The sequence below is a fragment of the Protopterus annectens genome, chromosome 4.part0, assembly GCF_019279795.1.
Source record: "Protopterus annectens isolate FY-2018-M chromosome 4.part0, PAN1.0, whole genome shotgun sequence".
Taxonomy (NCBI): Eukaryota; Metazoa; Chordata; order Ceratodontiformes; family Protopteridae; genus Protopterus; species Protopterus annectens.
This window is the reverse complement of record NC_056733.1, coordinates 115,043,138-115,063,710: the sequence shown is the minus strand read 5'-3', so window position 1 is coordinate 115,063,710 and position 20,573 is coordinate 115,043,138. Positions and strand designations below refer to the sequence as shown.

The 20,573-nt window shown below is 39.4% G+C and overlaps 1 protein-coding gene across 1 annotated transcript in view; it reads left to right on the top strand.

Moving 5' to 3' along the window:
• The window catches only part of LOC122800223 (protein NO VEIN-like), a 1,589,974-nt gene that overhangs the window by 1,552,045 nt on the left and 17,356 nt on the right, over positions 1–20,573 (top strand). Inside the window, exon 29 of the mRNA XM_044069716.1 lies at positions 19,696–20,436. Within this exon, the coding sequence (XP_043925651.1) occupies positions 19,696–20,436 (741 nt within the window). The remainder of the gene's footprint in view (positions 1–19,695; positions 20,437–20,573) is intronic.

The window sequence follows — 20,573 nt, the reverse complement described above, 5'->3', positions numbered from 1 at the left end:
AGGTGGTCCACACAGCCTATCTAGACCTTGCCAAGGCCTTTGACACCATCCCCCACTCTGGAATCATAGATAAACTTACTGAGTTGGGCATTAATCCCTATGTCATCCAATGGATTGCTAACTGGCTTACTGATGGAACCCACACTGTAAAAGTAGCCGACTCCAAATCCAGCTCCAGACAAGTGACAAGTGGAGTACCTCAGGGTTCAGTCCTGGGGCCGCTCTTGTTTGGCATCTACTTAGCTGAAGTACAGGTCAACACTAAGGGACTCTGGCTAACAAAGTTTGCAGATGACTGCAAACTGGGAGCCATTATTGAATCCCCAAATGATGTGGATACTCTACAAAAGGGCCTTACAGAAACAGATGCTTGGTGCCAGAGCCATGGGCTCAAGCTCAATGCCAAGAAATGTATTGTTATCCCCTTTGGGAAAAACATGTATCCATGAATTACCATATAGGTGGCAGTACACTAAACACAGAAAGTGTGATAAGAGACTTAGGGACACAGGTGGACAGTGGTCTCACCTTCAATAACCACATCGCCACAACAGTCAGGAAATCCTTCTATGTGGCACACCTCATCACGAAGGGCTTTTCATCCAGAAAAAAGGAGGTCATTGTCCCACTGTACTCATCCCTCATTAGACCCATTATAGAATACAACGCCCCATTTGGTATGTACCTCTCAAGACATCTGCAACAACTGGAAAGGCCTCGGAAATACTTCACTAAAAGAATCACAGGCCTAAAGCAGATGCCCTACGCTGACCACCTTAAAAAACTCCAGCTATACTCTGTCGCATATAGTCTACTCAGAGGCGATCTCTGCTTAACATACAAGGCCATGTCAAACCCAGAGCTGTTGGACATGCTACACTTAAAGAAATCCCAATCCCTCAGAGCTACACGCTCCAGGGATCTAAACCTTGTCATCACAATAAACAAAACATGCTGGAGGGATAGGTTCCTGGTCCAGAGACTCCCCAGACTCTGGAATAGATTGCCCATACATGTCAAGCAGAGTGCCTCTTTGGACCTCTTCAAGAGGAACCTTGACGATTGGATGGGAGAAAGGAAATTCACCCCAGGGATCACGTCAGTCGCCCTGCTAGACAGGGGTCCAGGAAAGTAAATAATGTGGGAAGAAATAGCCAGGGAATTGTTATGGCTAGGCTTGTATAGGCCCTAGGGCTGATAGCCTAGTACCAACCTATGAACCTATGGCAGCAAACTTGATCTGAGGTATCTGAGAGGAGCTTGGCAGTATGGGTAGGGTGGGAGGAGCTCTAGCTTTGAATCCTTAGCTTGTTGACGGCTGAGTCTGTTCTAATGGGAGAAAAGGTATTAAGTATACTTAGGAAGATAGAGCTGAATGTTTTGACTGGTTGTCCAGCCATATTATGCCAGTAAGTTATTGAAAGAATTTCGATTAGAGTTTATAACATTTCTGACTTAAGTAGAGTTAATGATTTTGGGATTATGGTTCCACTGAAGAATAAATGTAGGGTGATAACTTAGTATGTCAGGAAGGGTCTCTGTATTATACTTGTGAGAATATTAGATATCATCTGTGCTAGCATGACTGGCTTATGTTTTGTACATTACCCTGTGTTTACATATGCCAGCATGACTAGCTATAATTTTCTAAATAAGTTTGTCTTTTGAGTATCACTCTAATTTATGGAGTCTATACTGGCAAATCGAAATTTCACTTACCCGAACATGCAATGATCAATGCACAATAATCGAACTGCAAAAACTATGAATGGACACTTAAGCAAATTTTTTCCCAGGGGAAAATAAATCGCTTGGTCGACCAAAACCCAGACACACAGTCAAACCCTACGAAATTGGTGGGCTTTGTCCCCCACCCCAACCCTGATGTGTGGGGTTGTGCCCCCCAACCTAACTAAATATATCAACTCCGCGATTGCTTTGTTGTTCTACACTGGAGAAAAGGGCAAGTTCTCTACTACAGCCAGTCGATTTTTCCCCCGAGAAACATTTGCTGAAGTGGCCGTTCGTAGTTTTTGTAGTTCGATGATTTTGTTGATCATTAGGTGTTCGGTTAAGTGACGTTTCAGTCTGCTAATATAGACCCGATTTATGCAAGATGTTTGAATGTCACACAGTGTTGTTCTGGATGAACAAATGTGCGTATTATTAGAGAATTCTGAAAGTATGTTATGACAAGAGTCAGCTGACCTAGATGTGATATCATTGTGTGCCAGAGCTGGGAGAACACACTCTTCACTTCAGTGGTTTATTTACTTTTCAAAGTCTGATGCAAGAGAGTAGACTTTTCATAGCAGCTTCCTGTTACTTTTAAAAATCTGCTATAAAAGCAGGTTCTGAGTCAGTTCAGGGTTGTTTTCCAAAGCTGTTCAGCTGTAGTAGTCCAGTTATTTCCAGAGTAGTTCTAGTTGCTGAGGACAGACAACTGTCTAGAGTATGGACATAACTCCTCATCTTGCCTTGCAGAAGTAAGAGTGTAATCTTTTTCCTTGCCGAGTTATTTAGATTAGATAGGAACATTTAATCTTCAGATAATCAGGGAAATACAGCTAGTTAGAAGGGTTTTTTTTCTAAAATCAGTGTGAAATCTATCTTAAAGTGGTGTTTTCATATTTCCTGTGTGTGAAACTGTTGTTTATTGGAATTGGTTATTCAGTATTTGCATGTTTTAAATCCTTTTATTTGTTGTTAAATATTTTACTACCTCTCATTGTGGCTGGGTTATTTAGTGAATAATTTTAATAACTTGAGAGTGTTTGTGGTTATTGTGATAACACCAGGGGCACTCCAAAAAGCCTTACTGATTGGGTTAGTTGCTACCATTTGTATCAATATGTATTTTACCCAATATAATTGAACACCCTTTTTGAAGGGTATTATGGTGTTTGACTCGTGGTAGCCATTACCTTGTAATTTGGGCAAAGGAACACAGCAGGTAAATTTGCACCAGTCTTTCCCAAGAGTGTGTGTGTGTATGTGTGTGGTTTTTGTGTGTGTGTCAGAGATTTAAGAGTGAGCTTTTCAGATACCTAGAACTGGGACACAGTGCTCTGCACTGGTTAATGTAGAGACTCATTTGGGGGCCTGGAATGAAGCATGTAGTCCAGTCCCAGGTTTGGAGCCTGTTCCCAGTGTACTGTTCGGGGGAATTTTGTATTTATGTCTCTGCTTTTAGTAACACTCCCTTACTGGAGACAGTGGTGAGGATTGAGGCACCTTAGTTACTGTCCCAGGGTAAAGAGAGCTTGCCACAATACTATTAGGGGTTTTTAATATGTGGGGAGCTTTTTGTTGATTTAGCGAATCCGGTTGTAGAATTGATAAGTTATGTGCAATTAAATAAACTGTTGCTGTGATGGGTATGGTTGGTATTATTCAGTAACAATTAAAATCACCTAGTATATAGGTAGCTAGCTTAATATTGGAAGTTATCCAAGCGAAGATATCTTCTATTGTGGTGTGGTTGCTGTTGGGAGTAATATAAATACATACAGATTTGTTTTGATTAAGTTTCAGTAGACTGCTCAGCATCTCAGCATTTAAGAACATAAGTTTGTATGGGCATGGGGTAAATAATACGAAGAGAGTTGATGGCATTTATGGAGAGTGACAAGTTTTTCAGGGACTGGATCATCATCATTTCAGGTAATGACGTATAAACAGGCCCATAGGTAATAAAAGCATTGTGAAGGTTCTTAGTAAGGTTGTTGTGTCTTTCGGCTTTTCCCGGTTATTTTATGGAAGTGGGCTTTGAAGGTATTATAAAAAGAACAACAATGGGGATGGGGGCTATACTCTATGTTCATCGTGTTTCACTGTTGCAGTCATTACACTTGGGTTATCCTGCTGGCAGGCTACCCGCAGTCGGCCTGAATTCCAAAGTCCTGGTCCGGCGTCGGTTGCTGTCGCCTCTTCCCTGACGTCAGTGCACCAGGGGTATAAAAGATGCAGCCAACACCATTTTCTTCAGTCTTTTTTGCCGCGCGGTGCCCGAAGCAAAAGCAGTTCGCAAGTGCCAATCGGCCGACTCCTGAGATTTTCGAAATTGAATTTCACATCCGAAGTCTTCAATAAAGCTAAGTACCCCATTGGGGAAACTTTTTCTTGCTCCAGACCGATGTCAATAAAAGTTAACAATTGTATTTCTTGTGGGAAGCAAATACCTCATAAGGATTTTCATTCTTACTGTATTCCTCTCCTAGGCCCTGACCACGACGTTGCTAGTTGTCGGTTTTGTGCTAGATTCAACCAACGCACTATTAAGCGTTGGTTCGATTTTGCTTTACATTACTTTGGCCGAAGGTTTAACTATATAATGCTGTCGGAATAACCGACGACCGGAGTTCATAAAAAGCGCAAGGACCAAAGAAAAGGACAGGCATCCGAGGTCCAAAACCGACAACAAAGCCTCTTCTAGGCCAGTCGCCGGTTCTCAGTGAGGCGCTTTCGCAGCCCCTGACACCCGCTGCCTCAGAGCCACAGGCCGCTTCCGACTCCCACATGGAGACATCTAGGCCTCTGGAAAATCAAGGTATTGGGCCTACGGAAACTATTCCCCGAGATGGGTCTGGAGCCGCTGAGCAGGCATTGGCTTCTGAGGGTGTTTTCAGACCTACACAGCTTACTATATCAAGACCACTTCAGCAGCCAAGGCAAAGTCTAAAACACCTTTAAAGACAAAGAAACAAGTACAGCATTCTCCTGGACAGTCATCCATGCCAAAGAAACAGATGCTTAAAATGGCCGGGGACCTAATTACTTTGATCCAGGGCTTCCCATCCCCCTCCTGATAAACGGCCTAGGCAAGACACTGACTATGACTCCTCTGACCAGGTTTCTATTTCTTCTGATTCCTCTTCAGAACAGGGATATTCTCTTCCTCCCTATGAGGACTCTGACGCTGAAGAATCTATCCCTTCAGCCTCTCCTCCTGAGGATTACTCTTTTGGGGAAACCCTGCACACCATGAGGCAGCATTTCCATTGGGAGAGCCAGGATTATTCAGAATGCAAGAAAAGATTTATTTATAAAAACCCTGTTGCTGACCCAGAAACTATTTCTCAGGGTCACAAAGGGGTCAAGGATTCCACTGCAAAAAACTCTGTTCCCTCTGATGGGGATTCTAGAGCACTGGACAGATGGGGGGAAAAAGTTTACACCTCTGCTACTTTAGCTGTAAGGGCTTTAAACTGCCAGTTTCACATGCTTAAATATCAACAATACCTAATGTCTTTGCTAAAACAGAAAATGCTTACAAGCTCAGAATGTCCTGAAAATAAGGAAAGTCAGGATTTATTGCACGCAGCTGAACAAGTGGGAAAGCATACTTTGCAATGTGGTTTTGATTCATTAGAGGCTTCTTGCAGAGCCGCAGTTACAGGTTCTGTCATTCGAAGGCATGCTTGGCTAAAAGAGCAGAGTTTGCCTGATCATGTTAAAACAAAATTATTGGATGCTCCATTACAGCATGATACTTTGTTTGGTGTTAAGGCAGAAGAGGTGTTAAAGAAAATGGAGGATAAATCAAAATATATGCAGACAGTAAAGGATTTCTTACAAGTTCAGCCACCCAGATTTAGCAGGAACTGGCCTTCTAAAAATTGGTCCTTTCCAGTGTCAGACAGGCCACAAAGAGGCAGATAAAGACGCCCAAGAGGCAGATATCAGCCCCAAGGCTCATACAGACCTAAACAATGGGGTGCTTCAGCTCCCAAAGGCGGAGAAGACAAATCACAACCTTACAGGAAACCGTCCCAATGACTTTCCTCTACCAATGCCAAGCACTTACCTTTTGGCAGCACCCTTAGGAGGAAAACTAGCACTTTTCTCACAGAATTGGCACATGATCACCCAGGGCAAATGGGTACTGAATATTGTTTCTCAGGGTTACAGGTTCCACTTTCACACCCAACCAAGGACTCTCAGGAACACCAAACAAGTATCACCACGATGTAGTAAAAGCTGTTTTATTATAAGGAATAACAAGCGCTTTCGCATACAACCCAAGTATGCTTCTTCAGGTTACAATCATATTAAAAAATTCATACACTTTTATAGGAGTACCAATAATGTAATTAAATTGCTTAATTTCCCGCTTTTTCTTTGTAATTAATTATCAGTCAATTAATGTAGCTGTTGTCATTTAAAGCAACATGATAACATATCTAGAAAAATGCATATATGTGTATAAAACAAATATAATGAAAGTCAGCAACCATTAAATAATGATCTCCGAAAAAATATAAAAAATAAAACCTATTCATGATAACAAATGTAATTTACTACAACTGAAAATCACCCTCTCATCAAGTAAAAATATAGAAGACTTCTTATTTAGGAAAAACACATGCATGTTTTTACTGCCCAACAGAGATAAATGTATATGCTAAACTATTGTATCAATACAGGGGATCAAATGTTCTATAGAACTCTTGTCTTCTTGAATATTTAATAACTTTTCGAGGACAAAGATATACATATATTTATAAACTAATTATTTCTATAGTTAATTAGAATAGATAAATATAGTACTCAAGCAACAATACATGTCCCTATACGATACAAATGTTGTAATCTAAAAAACTAATATAAATTACTCTATTGTTATAAGTTCTGCACAAAAAAAAAAAATATATATATATATATATAAACAGATATAAATCTATTTGTGTTAATAATTAAAAAAAATTCATATATATCTATACAAATTGAGTAGATTAAAATCATTAACTTTAAAAATCTTAAAAACTTGGACTAAATCCATCATATATGAGGGATTTTGAACTCAAGACAGCTTGTTACTAAAACCTACTATCGTGAAACCAGAACAGGTTTAATACTAATTGTGCTATTAAGTCCTGGTATTATATGGGCCTTTAACCTCAAAATCCATTGAAGTTCAACATTCTCTAAGTGGGTCATGTTATCTCCTCTCTTTTTAATTTGTTTGACAACCTCTATTACTCGAAATTTGAAGCTATGGTCTTGAAACTTGCTGATATGTTTAGCTAGAGCATTGGTTAAAATCAGTTTCCTCATTTCATAAATGTGATTATAGATACAATCTTTTAATCTTCTAGACGTCAAACCTACATAGTAGGCATCACATTTTTGACATGTAGCTAAATAAATAACATTGGTAGTATCACATATGGCCTTTACTTTAAAATGGTATTCATAGTTCAGGCCTGGTACATCAAAGTCTAAATCTTTTGTAATATGAACACACATATTACATGGTGTGGTGCCAAAAAATGAAGTCTTAATACTATCGGAATCTAGATTTAGCCTTTCCTTACATATAAGTCTCTTCAAGTTCTTACTATTTCTATAGCAAAAAGTAGGGGTGTTACCTACCAGCTTCTTAATATCTGGATTTATAGTTAAAATGTTCCAATTTTTCTTAATTATAGCTGTGATGTTATAGTTATCATTGGTATATTCAGTTGTAAAAGAAACATTAGGCCTAGTAGTACTAGAACCTATTCTATGCCAGAACCTATAAGGCTTATCATTTCTTTGTTTATTAATATTCATATTGTTGGTACTATCCATCATTATGAAATCTTTGTTGATAGTCTCTATTAGGTCGAGGGGATACCCTCTTGCTAAGAACAAGCTACTCATAATGTCTAGCTGTCTATCTCTTTCTTTTAATGCTCCATTACAGCATGATACTTTGGTGTTAAGGCAGAAGAGGTGTTAAAGAAAATGGAGGATAAATCAAAATCTATGCAGACAGTAAAGGATATCTTACAAGTTCAGCCACCCAGATTTAGCAGGAAATGGCCTTCTAAAAATTGGACTTTCCAGTGTCGGGCAGGCCACAAAGAGGCAGATACAGACGCCCAAGAGGCAGATCTCAGCCCCAAGGCTCATACAGACCTAAACAATGGGGTGCTTCAGCCCCCAAAGGCAGAGAAGACAAATCACAACCTTACAGGAAACCGTCCCAATGCCTTTCCTCTACCAATGCCAAGCACTTACCTTTTGGCAGCACCCTTAGGAGGAAAACTAGCACTTTTCTCACAGAATTAGCACATGATCACCCAGGGCAAATGGGTACTGAATATTGTTTCTCAGGGTTACAGGTTCCACTTTCACACCCTACCAAGGACAAAAGGTATGCCAGACCTGCCACACAATCAATGGGCAGAGGCACAAAAACAAATTTCTGCTCTCATGGACATGAGGGCTATTCAAAGAGTTCCACAGCAACAGCAGGGGCAAGGATTTTACTCAAATCTTTTCTTGGTACCCAGAAAGGACAAAGCTTGGAGACCAATACTGGACCTGTCTACTCTAAATACTTTCCTGGACATTGCAAAATTCAAAATGTTGACACTGCAGCAACTTCTACCCATGCTGGGCAAGAAGGCATGGCTAGGTACTCTGGACCTCAGAGACATACCTGCATGTCCCAATCAGACAATCTTGCAGAAGATACCTCAGATTCATAGCTGGCTCAATGCATTACCAATTCTCTGCACAGCCCTTTGGCTTATCTACTGCGCCCAGGGTCTTCACAAAATGCCTGGCACCAGTAATTGCATTTTGCAGACAAAAAGGAATTCAAATATATCCCTACTTGGACGACTGCCTTATTTAAGCAGAGAGCAAGGACATTCTACTAAAGCATCTGGTGTTTGTAAAAAGATTACTAATTTGTCTAGAGTACAAAGTAAACGAAAAGAAATCAAAACTAGTGCCCTCTCAAGAGATAATATTCCTGGGTGCAAGCTTAAATACAACTGCCCAGATGGCTTATCTCACGCCAGACAAACAAAGGCAACTGACTCATTATTTTTAAATGATGGCAACAAAGACCCAGCTACCTGCAAGAACGATTCTGCATGCTTTGGGCTTCATGGCACCCTGCATCCTGCTAATTCCATATGCAAGACTGCATATGAGGAAGGTACAATGGTTTCTAAAAAGTGTTTGGACTGAACATTGCCACAGCCTGGAAACAATAATTACTCTCATTCCCTGCCTGCAACAAGAGTTTCGATGGTGGGCACTGGCCTGTCACCACAACAAGGGACAGCCTTTCACTTTACCCACAGCCAGGCAGATACTAACAACAGATGCATCGGATTATGCCTGGGGGGCACACATGGTGAGAAAATGTATACAGGGCACATGGCCCACAGACCAAATGCATCTTCATATCAATCAGAAAGAGATGCTAGCTGTACAGAATGCCCCGACAGCCTTCAAGGATCTACTACATCCAAGACAACTATTGCTAAAGACGGACAATACTACAGTCATGTGGTACATAAACAAGCAAGGGGGCACACATTCCTACCCCCTATGCAGGCAAGCCATGACTTTGTGGAACACAGCACTGACCTATCAAGTACGTCTGCAGGCAGAATTCCTGCCAGGAAAGAAAAATACTCTGGCAGACAAACTAAGCAGAAACCTCATGGGCCCTCACGAGTGGAAACTAGATCCACAAGTCTTCAGCATAATAAGGAAATGGGGATGCCCTGACATAGATCTATTTGCTTCCCCTCACAACTGCCAACTACAGAGATTCTGCACAAGGACTTATCACTCACAAGCATGAAAGGTGGATGCTCTATCATTCAGCTGGAAAACCCTAACAGTTTATGCCTTTCCACCACTGCCTCTCCTCCCCAAGGTACTCATAAAAGTCAAGACAAGAGAAGCCAAAAATTATTCTGATTGCCCCAGACTGGCCACGCCAGCACTGGTACCCAAAACTAAAGAGCTTGTCTCAAGGGCCAGTGTGGACTTTACCTCAAATTCCTCATCTTCTGACCCAACAAAACAATCAGATCCTGCACAGCCAACTCAGAACCTTAAATCTGGCTGCATGGCGAATAATATAACCACTCAGAACACACCTCTGTCTAAAGCAGTTATGGATGTCATTTTGGAAGCCAGGAGGCCCAGCACCAGGAAATCTTATGCAGAAAAATGGAAGAGATTCTGTGCTTGGAACCAGGCACAAGGACTTGAACCACTTGTTCCAGATATTCCTCAGATTTTACAATACCTAACTTGAGATGCTGGACAAAGGCCTATCCTACTCAACAATTAAGATCCATGCCTCTGCCATTTCAGCTCATTACAATACGGATCCTCCTATTTTCTCATCCACTGCTAAGACAGTACCTCAGAGGGGCAAAAAACATAAGACCCCCAAGGAGGGCACCGATACCTACATGGGACCTCAACTTTGTCTTGGAAAACTCACACTGCCTCCTTTTGAGCCAGCCAATACAGCTGAGATAAAATTCTTATCATGGAAAACTGCTCTGCTCCTAGCAATAACTTAAGCAAGAAGAATCTCAGAGTTACAGGCATTAATGGCAGTGGAACCTTTTATCATTTTTCATCCGGACAGGGTTTCTCTAAGGACAAACCCAACATTTATGCCAAAGTAGTATCCAGTGTGGCTCTTAACCAAACCATTCATTTGCCAGCTTTTTATCCAAATCCCCAGAATAAAGGGGAGAGACTTCTGCACTCGTTGGACATACACAGGCAGCTACACTTCTACTTGGACAAAACAAAAGCTTTCAGAAAAACTGAGCAACTTTTTGTGGTATACGCTGCAGGATCACAAGGAAAGGCTATTTCAAAGCAGACTATTTCAAAATGGATAGGATACTGAATTTGTTTCTGATATGCACAGCATGGCAAATCAGTGCCTAAGAATATTAGGCCACATTCTACCAGGGCAGCAGCCACATCAGCAGCCTTTCTCAGAGGAGTACCAACCAAGGACATTTTGGAGGCTGCAACTTGGAGTTCAGTGCACTCTTTACTCTAAATCCAGAGCAGGCTTTGCCACTGCAGTTCTGCAGGGCTTCATAGCCACTCCTAATCCTATTTAGACCCAGCCGCCCAACCTCAGCTTTGGGATTCAACCCAAGTGTAATGACTGCAACAGTGAAACACGATGAACATAGTACAGCTGTGTACCTACCATAAATGTAGATGTTCGAGTGTATTCACTGTTGCAGTCCAGGTTACCCTCCCACCATCCCCCTTTCATTGCTGGGACTTATCTGTACTTCTCTATTCTATAGAACCTATGTGGTGTATTTGCTTGTAGATGAAGGTAATGTTTGTGTTGGTGCATGCATTTCTATTTGCAAAATTGTTTTAGCCTACCCTTTTGGGGGCACCTGACATCTGGGGCAAGTAAAACTGAAGTAAATGGCGTTGGCTGCATCTTTTATACCCCTGGCGCACTGACATCAGGGAAGAGGTGACAGCAACCGACGCCGGACCAGGACTTTGGAATTCAGACCGACTGCGGGTAGCCTGCCAGCAGGATTACCCAAGTGTAATGACTGCAACAGTGAATACACTCGAACATCTACATTTATGGTAGGTACACAACTGTACTTTATTCATACAGGTATTATTCATTCTATAGATTTGATAAAATTTTGGTGTTGGCAGAGCATAAGTTTTTAGTAAATGAGACCACAGGAAAAATATTTTTCAGACATGCCTCTCAACTGTACAGATTTTCGCAGAATGTCCAGATTTTTGCCTCCTGTTTTTGGTCTGTTGCTCATAAGAATTGTTTTTTAACAAGTCAGTGGGATGATTTAAGGATTAAAGTCAATATATAATGAATATAATTTGAGTTTCAAACTTCATATCGTTTAGAAAATGTATGGTAACACAAATCCTGTTATTCTAGCAGCTTTCTAAGTTTATAATAATGATATTCAAAATGTGTCCCTATTTTTGGGCCTTTGTCTCCCCCCAGTTTGTCAGGCTTTGTCTAGACTTTTTGCAGTGAGAGGTTGAGAGGTATGTCTTCTGATCATGCATTTGTTTTATTCTCTCTAAAGGTAAAATATACTGACAGAGCACTTAAGTCTCCAGGCACATAACACTAGGTGCTGCAAAAAAGACAAGTAGTGGAAAGGATGTGTAATGATTTAATCCAAAAAGAAAAGATGGAACAACATAAACAAATGCAGATGTTAGACAATAAATTAAAGTAATTGCAGGCAGCATATCTGCAACCTTTTGAGGAAGTCATTGTAGAATATATCCAGTTGCAGTCTCTATTAGAATATATTTTTGAAGAGCAAGTGCAAATATGTTAACATCTCTAAAAATAAGAGTCTTTACATACTCCCCAGAGGCCCATAAGTCATATTTGAATCATTTAAGGTCACAGCAGCCTGAGGATTTATTAAAGAATTAGGGATCCTAATGCTGGGCTTATTGGACAAACTCCCATAAACAAATCATTCGGGTGTTTGGGATAGGTATTTAACACTATGTACATGGGAACCTTTTTGATCCACACATGGGTGATAATCTAAATTGTTTTTTTGCAAGGTCATAAGCTAATGCAGTTAACGAACTCCCAGTATCAGTACCCCTTATCTCTTGTTACTGAGTAGGAGCTTTGTGTGTTAAGCGTGATAGGCACACAACACACCTAAGTTGCCTGTGTAATTTTAGTATACAGTGAAAAAAAGTGAATAAGTATTGCCTACAGGATTTATTGTTTTTTTTTGTCACAATGTTAAGTTATGTAAAGTGTATGATGTTGATATTGATGACTGGAATCTTGAGGATTCTATCTGCAACAGATGTCAGGATGTTAATTTTGTTAGTGTACATAACCTCAAACAAAGATTATTCAGATTTTGGTATGCAAGTGAATATAGATGTTAACATTATACACCTTTTCCAGAGATTAACATTCTTAAAATTAAAGAGATTGAAACTGTTATCTTTACTTATTTGTGTGGTGATGTTGATATGGGTATTAATGAGAAATTGAAAAATGGAATAGAAAATTATGATGTAGAGTGGTATACAGAGATTTGATATAGGTAGTGACACGACGTATGTTGGATCTACTAGAATTTTAGAAGCGACACCAGTGATTTCTACTAATGTGAAAGAATCCATATCGGATAGTAATGTTGATAATGGGTTTGGTACAAAGAGTTTTATTTTCAGGCAGATGATTCTAATGGTGAAGATAACTGGGTAAGGTTTACAAGGAAGGAGGAGTAATTATGACATCTGTTAAGTGGTTTTGGAAGATGTATGTGGTAGTAGTATTAAAGTGAAAGAAGGTTCTTTATCTAGTAAAGAAGTCTTGATTGTTGGTGATTGTGTTAAGGGGAATGGGAAATTTAGTATCTAATTTGAGAAAAGGTCAGATAAAAGGGACTTGTTTGAGAGGCTGTGAAATGTGGGATAATTTAACTACTCCCAAAAAAATTTGGTTGTGGAAAAGGGTATGGCAAAGTTATTATAGTAGGGGGTGTAAGTGATAAGGGCAGGACTAAAATGTCTGTTTTAATGATGATGATGTTAAGATGATAAAATTAAGAGGAAGTATTTTGAATGAGTATTTTGTGATGGTAATCCTGTAAAGAGGCTTAGAGATGCATTAACAAAAATATCTAGAAGGGTTATTAATAACATGAGGAAAATATGTTGTGGAGCTACTATAAACATTGTAACGCTTGGGAAGAAATGGATATTAATCCTTGATTTTTATGGTTGTGATAACATTTGAGTTATTTAGGCAATAGAGTCCTGTTAAAGAAGTTATTGCTGTGTTCAAATATTTTTAGGGGTAATGTAGCAGTATTGAGTACTAAGGAACTGTTAAGTACTGATCAACTGAAATTTATGTTATGTAATACTAGAAGCCTTTATAATACAGCTTTTCTTTTTGAGGTAAGAGTGAGGAATGAGAATTTAGATGTTGTGATGGTGTCTTAGAAGTGGTTCTTCGAGAGAAATCCTCCATTTGGACTACATTGGGTACAAGGCATTTTGTAAGATAAGATAACATAAAAAACTTGGAGGAGTAGCCATCTATATAAAATGAAAGGGGGATTCAGTATCTGATAGCCTGGGAAGATATGATCAACAGACCATAATGCTTTGCCAGAGATGGCCTGCATCTGTCTCACCTGGGCTTCAGGCTTCTGGCAAAGGCTCTTGCCTTCCCTATAGTGCCTTTTTTAGGAAAAGTGATGAGGTTAAAACTACCAACATAAAAAGTTCAACAAAGCACAAATTAAAGGTTGTGCTGCTAAACGCTAGGAGTCTAAACATGAAACTGCACTCATTGCAAGCATTCCTAACCATGGAAAATGCTGACAACTGTGCAGTCACAGAAACCTGGTTCAAAGCTGTGGAGAGCACCCCATTCTTAGCTTGTTACTCATCCTATCATACATTCCAGACTCCAAACTGTGAGCAGTAAAGCCAAAGGAGGTGGAGTTTCAGTATACATTAAAGACGCACACACCTCCAGGCTGGTCAAACAGTATGACGCACAGGAGACATCCCAGATGCAGTCAACCATTGACAAAGACCCCTATTCAAATCAAAGCTAGCTACCGGCCCCCAAAATCTGACTCAAGTTGCCCAGTCCGCCTATTTGGACCTGTTCACATATATCGAGATTCAGCCCTTTACCCTGATCCTAGGTGACTTCAGCTTCCCAAACATAGATTGGAAGCACTATTCATGCCAGAACACAAATGCCCAGAGATTCCTTGATTTTCTCAAAGCAAATGCGTTGGAACAGCTAATGGATACCCCCACAAGAGGTGATAATATCTTGGACTTTGTATTAACCAGCATGAGTAACCACTGCAGCACCCCTATAGTACCATCCTCCCTGGTAAGGTCCGACCACAAAGCGGTCACTTTCAAAGTCACAATCTCCCCCAACTCCTCTCTAGCTAAGATCAGACATAAAAACTTTTCAAAAGCTGATTACAGCCTTCTGAGGGATAGTATAAACAGCTTCACAGCCTCCTCCCCCTATGTAGGAACTGGCACCATTATCAAAAACTACACTAAAGCACTATATGAGCATTTATATAGATGCATGGATTCAGGAATACCCGACAGGACTAAATCATCCTCCACAAGGAAGAGTAAACCTGTCTGATGGACATGCGCAATAAATAAACTCTATAACAAAAGAAAAAATTGTCCAAGACCAAGAAGGAGCAGGTGCCCAATTGGAAGCAATGTTTCCTTAGCCTGAACAAGCAAATAAGAGCACTAGTGAAATCCTCCAAAGCAAACTTTGAGTCCAGATTGGCCACATCTACTACAGACAATCATAAGCCCTTCTTCACATATGTCTGCAACCTGAAAGGAAGCACCCAGATCTGTTCAGAACTGGTGGTCAAGGAAATCACATATACAAATGCCATAGATATAGCAAACTTGCTGGCTGACAGATTTTGCAAGAACTTTACCCCTCTGCCCCCCCCCCCCATATCAGTAAATCAGGGCATCCCCAGTACCTGCCCCCTTCCCTTTATATCTAGGGAACATGTCGTCACTGCTCTCTCAAAGGCAAAAAATACAGCCACCATGGGACCCAATAACATCCCAGGCTGCATCCTACATGAACTCTGGCAGGCATTTGCAGCACCATTAGGCACCCCATTCAACCAAAACCTGAGTACTGGCTTCGTCTCAGCCCAGTGGAGGATAGCCACAGTCATCCGTTTACACCAATGTGGAGCGTCCATTGATCCTGGAAATTATAGACCCATCAGCCTAACTAGACTGATCTGCAAGGCTATGGAACGGAGTATTATGGACCTCATTAACAAGGACATTGGCAACCTCCAAACAAGTGATCCCACACAGTTTGCCTTCATCAAGGGGAGGTCATGTCTGCTAAATTTGGTCGAGTTCTTTGAGACAGTCACCAAAACCATGGACGAGGGGAAGACAGTGCACATATCGCCTACCTTGACTTGGCCAAAGCCTTTGGCACTATTCCCCACTCGGGTATAACAGATGAACTCTCTCAACTAGGCATCAATCCATATGTTACCAGATGGGTAGCAAACTGGTTCATTGATAGAACCCACCTAGTCAGAATAGGGGAAGCCACCTCAAGCAGTAGACCCGTAGCAAGTGGCGTAGTGCAGGAGTTTTGACTTGGGGCCTTTGTTATTTGGGATATACTTTTTCTGAGGTGCAGGCCAAAACCAGTGGGCTATGGCTGACCAAGTATGCAGTTGAGTACAAGCTGGGTGTTGTCTTCAGTTCCCCTAGTGATGTGAACATCCTCCAGGAGGGTCTCACTCAGACAAATGACTGGTGCCGGGCACATGGCCTCAAGCTGAATACCAAAAAATGCATCATCAGCCCCTTTGGGGAGAGTGACATCCCCACAAATTATCACATTAATAACGTCCTAAGCACGCAGTCAGTCATGAGGGATTTGGGCACCCAGGTTGATGGCAACCTGACTTTTGACCACCGTGTTGCTTCCATTGTACAGAGCTTTCTACATGGCCCACCTCATAAGTAAGGGTATTTCATCCAGGGACAAGGAGGTCATAACATCCCTGTATTCTTCCCTTATAAAGCCCATTATAGAGTACAACGCCCCTTTCATCATGTAACTCGCAAAGCACGTGCAGCAGCTGGAGAGACCATAGAGATTCCTCACCAGGCGAATCCAGGGCCTCAAACATCTTACCATACACAGATAGGCTAAAAGCCCTTTCCCTCTACTGAGTTTCATACAGACTCCTCAGAGGTGACCTCTTTCGGGCATACAAGGTGGTCACGGACCCTTCCTTGATGGGACTGCTACATATCCGCTAGTCAAGTTCAACTCAAGTAACCCACACACGCGGCCTCAACCTTGTCTGTGACATCAACAAGACTTGTTGGCAGGACAGATTTGTGTCCCAGAGACTCCCCATCAATGGAATAGACTCGCTATCCACATCAAGCAGAGTACCTGTTTACTCCTTTTTAAGCATAACCTGGATGGCTAGATGGGTAACAGAAAATATACCCCTGGGATTCCACCTGTGTCCCTGCTGGGCAGGGGCATCGGGTTCTGATTTTGCTAAACATGGCCCAAACTTTTGGCTAGGCTTATAAGGGCTTCAGTGCCAATAGCCTAGTAACCTCCTATGATCCTATAAAAGTGGGTTTCTAATGTAATTAATATTTGTGAGATGTCTGGGATGTCAGCTAATATAAATTTGAAATTTTCAGTAATTAAATTATGCCTGCTTTAAAAACTTCCAAAGCAAAGCTTAGAAGAAGGTGTGGAATTTGGTAGTATTAAACTAAAGAACAAATCCGAAAAAAGAAGAAAAACTAAATGCAATAAAAACTTCTTCTACCAGGCAAAATAAATAAAGCAGTACCTGTGCTTAACACTTTTTCTTTCTTCATACCAAGAATTTCTCAAGAAAAACAAATGAGAAAAAACAGCAGTGTAGGTCTCCAAAGTATTGTTTTGGAACAAAGACAGAAAAAAGCAATAAAAAATAGAAAAAAAACTGTTGCAACAAAAGGAAATAACACGTTTGCTACCTATGAGCTAAGTTTATCTAAGGTAATAAAACATCAAAGTAAATCTTTTGTTTCAACAGCTTTTTTCTCTTTTTTTATTGCTTTTTTGTTGCAAAACAATACTTATTGAGACCTGCACTGCTGTTTTTCTCATTGTTTTTCTGAAGAAGTTCTTGGTACGAATAAAGAACGAAAGTGCTCAACACAGGTTCTGCTTTATTTATTTTGCTTGGTATAAGATGTTTTTATTGAATTTGGTAATATGTTGTCATTCTGTTTTGAATGGAAGTTTGCCATTATTGCTGAAAGATTTTAGAGCAACATATGTTAAATGAGATTGTGACAAAAGTTTCACTGGGGTAATATGAGATGTGGTAAAATATAATCAGGAGCATGGATATACATAGATTGTTAAAGATGCTGCATGATCTAATATTTTATTTGTAGTATGGACAAATATAGTTACATATATTGATCATTGTTTAATTGTCAAAGATTGGCTTGGTTCAGATCGTGATTGTGTTACATGAACATAGACTTTGGTGAAATGATTGCTAAAAGGCGAATATATAGGCGTCATTATTATACGGTTGATTATTCAATAAAGGAAGAATAACTTTTTAATTGGAAGTAGGAGAAAGTTATTACTGTGGAGGAAATTGAATCTGGGTGGCAAAGTTCTTTCTGGTTGTGGATAGGCATGTTCCATTGATAATTGTTAAAAGTGAACATATTAGATCCCTGTGGCGAAATAGTGTGTTAGATAAGGCTTGTAAAAAAAAATAAAACTTTTGTGAATAAAGTATAGGAGGTAACCTAATATTAAAAAGTAAAGATATATGTAAGAAGACTGGAAATGGTTTTAAGCCGACTTAAAATAACTAGAATAAATTATGAAAAGAGGCTTGCATGTTATGCATTTGATAAAAATGTTTTTTTTAGACCAGTGGTGTTGAACCTTTTGGGTTTGGCATGTCAAAAATTCAGAAAACTCCTAACATTGGATATGTTGGTGTATGACCCCCCCCCCCAATAAATAAATAAATCAGCATAGCTCTCAATACATCAGGGATAAATCTAGAAATGAGAGACATGGACAGTTTTAAACTACTAGTAATATTAATTTGAGATACTGACAGAAAAATTAATGTGAATTAATATACATTTCTCAAGTAAAATGAGTCTATTAAGCATACAATTCACCAGTTTTAGGTGCTTAGAAATGCAGACTACTTGCCCTTTGCAGAAGTGAAACCATGAAGAGAAAACAGTGTCCGCACTGGCCTTTGCAGACTCTCTTGAGACAGTATACCGAAATAGCCTTTGAGGTTAATAACGTCCTTATCCTCTGCAGTAGTGTTGTCGAACTGAATCCTGGGACAAAATTCAGTGCACTTAACACAAGCAATGAATGCAAAAGCAGTTTCTTTGGTAACTCCGTGTTGGTGAATGGTGGTATATCACCCACAACGTCGTGTCACCTTTGACATACTTGTCATAGATTTGCCATCACTGTTTTAGACACTTATGACAAAATAAGGGTGAGCCTGCAAGTTATAGTTATGTTGAGAAGTAAAGAGAAGGGAAAATGTTAGTGCATTTTTTAATTTGCTTTTATAACAGAATGAAAAATTGTGTATCCTTAAGTAAATATCTGATGTGAAGTTGTTCAGTTTCGCCGTTCATTCTTACACATGGGTTCAGAGCCGATCCGTCAGCTCCGAGTCGTCCGCTTTCACCAGCTTGAGATCTTAGAGTCGCACTAGGCCAAAAATATATATATATATATGTATATATATATATATATATATATATATATATATATGTATATATGTATATATATATATGTATATATATATATATATATGTATATATGTATATATATATATATATATATATATATATATATATATATGTATATATGTATATATATATATGTATATATATATATATATATATATATGTATATATATATGTATATATATACATGTATATATATATATATATGTATATATATATATATGTATATATATATGTATATATGTATATATATATATATATATATATATATATGTAGATATATATATGTATATATGTATATATATATATATATATATATATATATATATATATATATATATATATGTATATATGTATATATATATATGTATATATATATATATATATATATATATATATATATGTATATATATATGTATATATATGTATGTATATATATATATATATATATATATATATATATATGTATATGTATATATATATGGACTGCCATCACCACGTGTAAGTCAAATCTTTTATTGGCTCTGGATTTGAACGTTCCAGTTCCAAATTCAACAGAAGCTAACATTGACAATTTAGAGCTCTTTAATTCCAACGTAAAAGTGCTAGAAAATGACTTGTATAAGTTGCAGCGGATGATATGGCAACGCAAACATCTGGAAGCGTGCCTGCATTACAAGCTTATTCCACGTGGGATGCGTATTCTCTGTATGCCCACATACGGAGATACGCACCCAACATTACTCAAAAAATGGCAAGATATAAATATTGAGGCTAGCCACAAGTACATGCGGCTCCTAATTGATTATTTTGATCCACTTGAAAAGGAGCTACTATCTAAAGTTAATGACACTAACACTGAACTACGTGACAATTTTCCTGATCCTTTTTGTTTGCGGAAATTAGAGAGCATGTACTGTCAAGTCAATACATATGCTATGAAGCTTCAGCAAACTAAACTTAGGAAGCTTCAACGCGATTTCAGAGACTTTTCAACGGGCGGCGTCTTTGTTTGGCCCAGGAGGTCTGAGAATTACCATATAAGAGAAAACCCTGTTTCAAGTTTAGTGCCGTTGGATCACACACTTACAGCATCAATTCCTATTGGTCCAACGACATCAGAACCTATACCTGTTTCTCGTAAGGACGCATTGCTTGAATCATTTACTACGCCACCTGAAACATTTGCTTCTATTGCTAGTACTGCCCTTATCTCCACTCCGCTTCCAAATCAAGAAGCAAACAAAGTTGCTAAATCCTTGCAGCACAATATGGGAGCTATTAGTAAACGCCAAATACAAGACAATACCCCTTTTCTACCTTTACCCATCAGGAAACCATCGTTCACAAGGGAAAGAAAGAACAACTGGGAAGCCAGAAAAAGGAAATTTTCTGGCGAAGCAGTCGAAGCCCATGCTGAA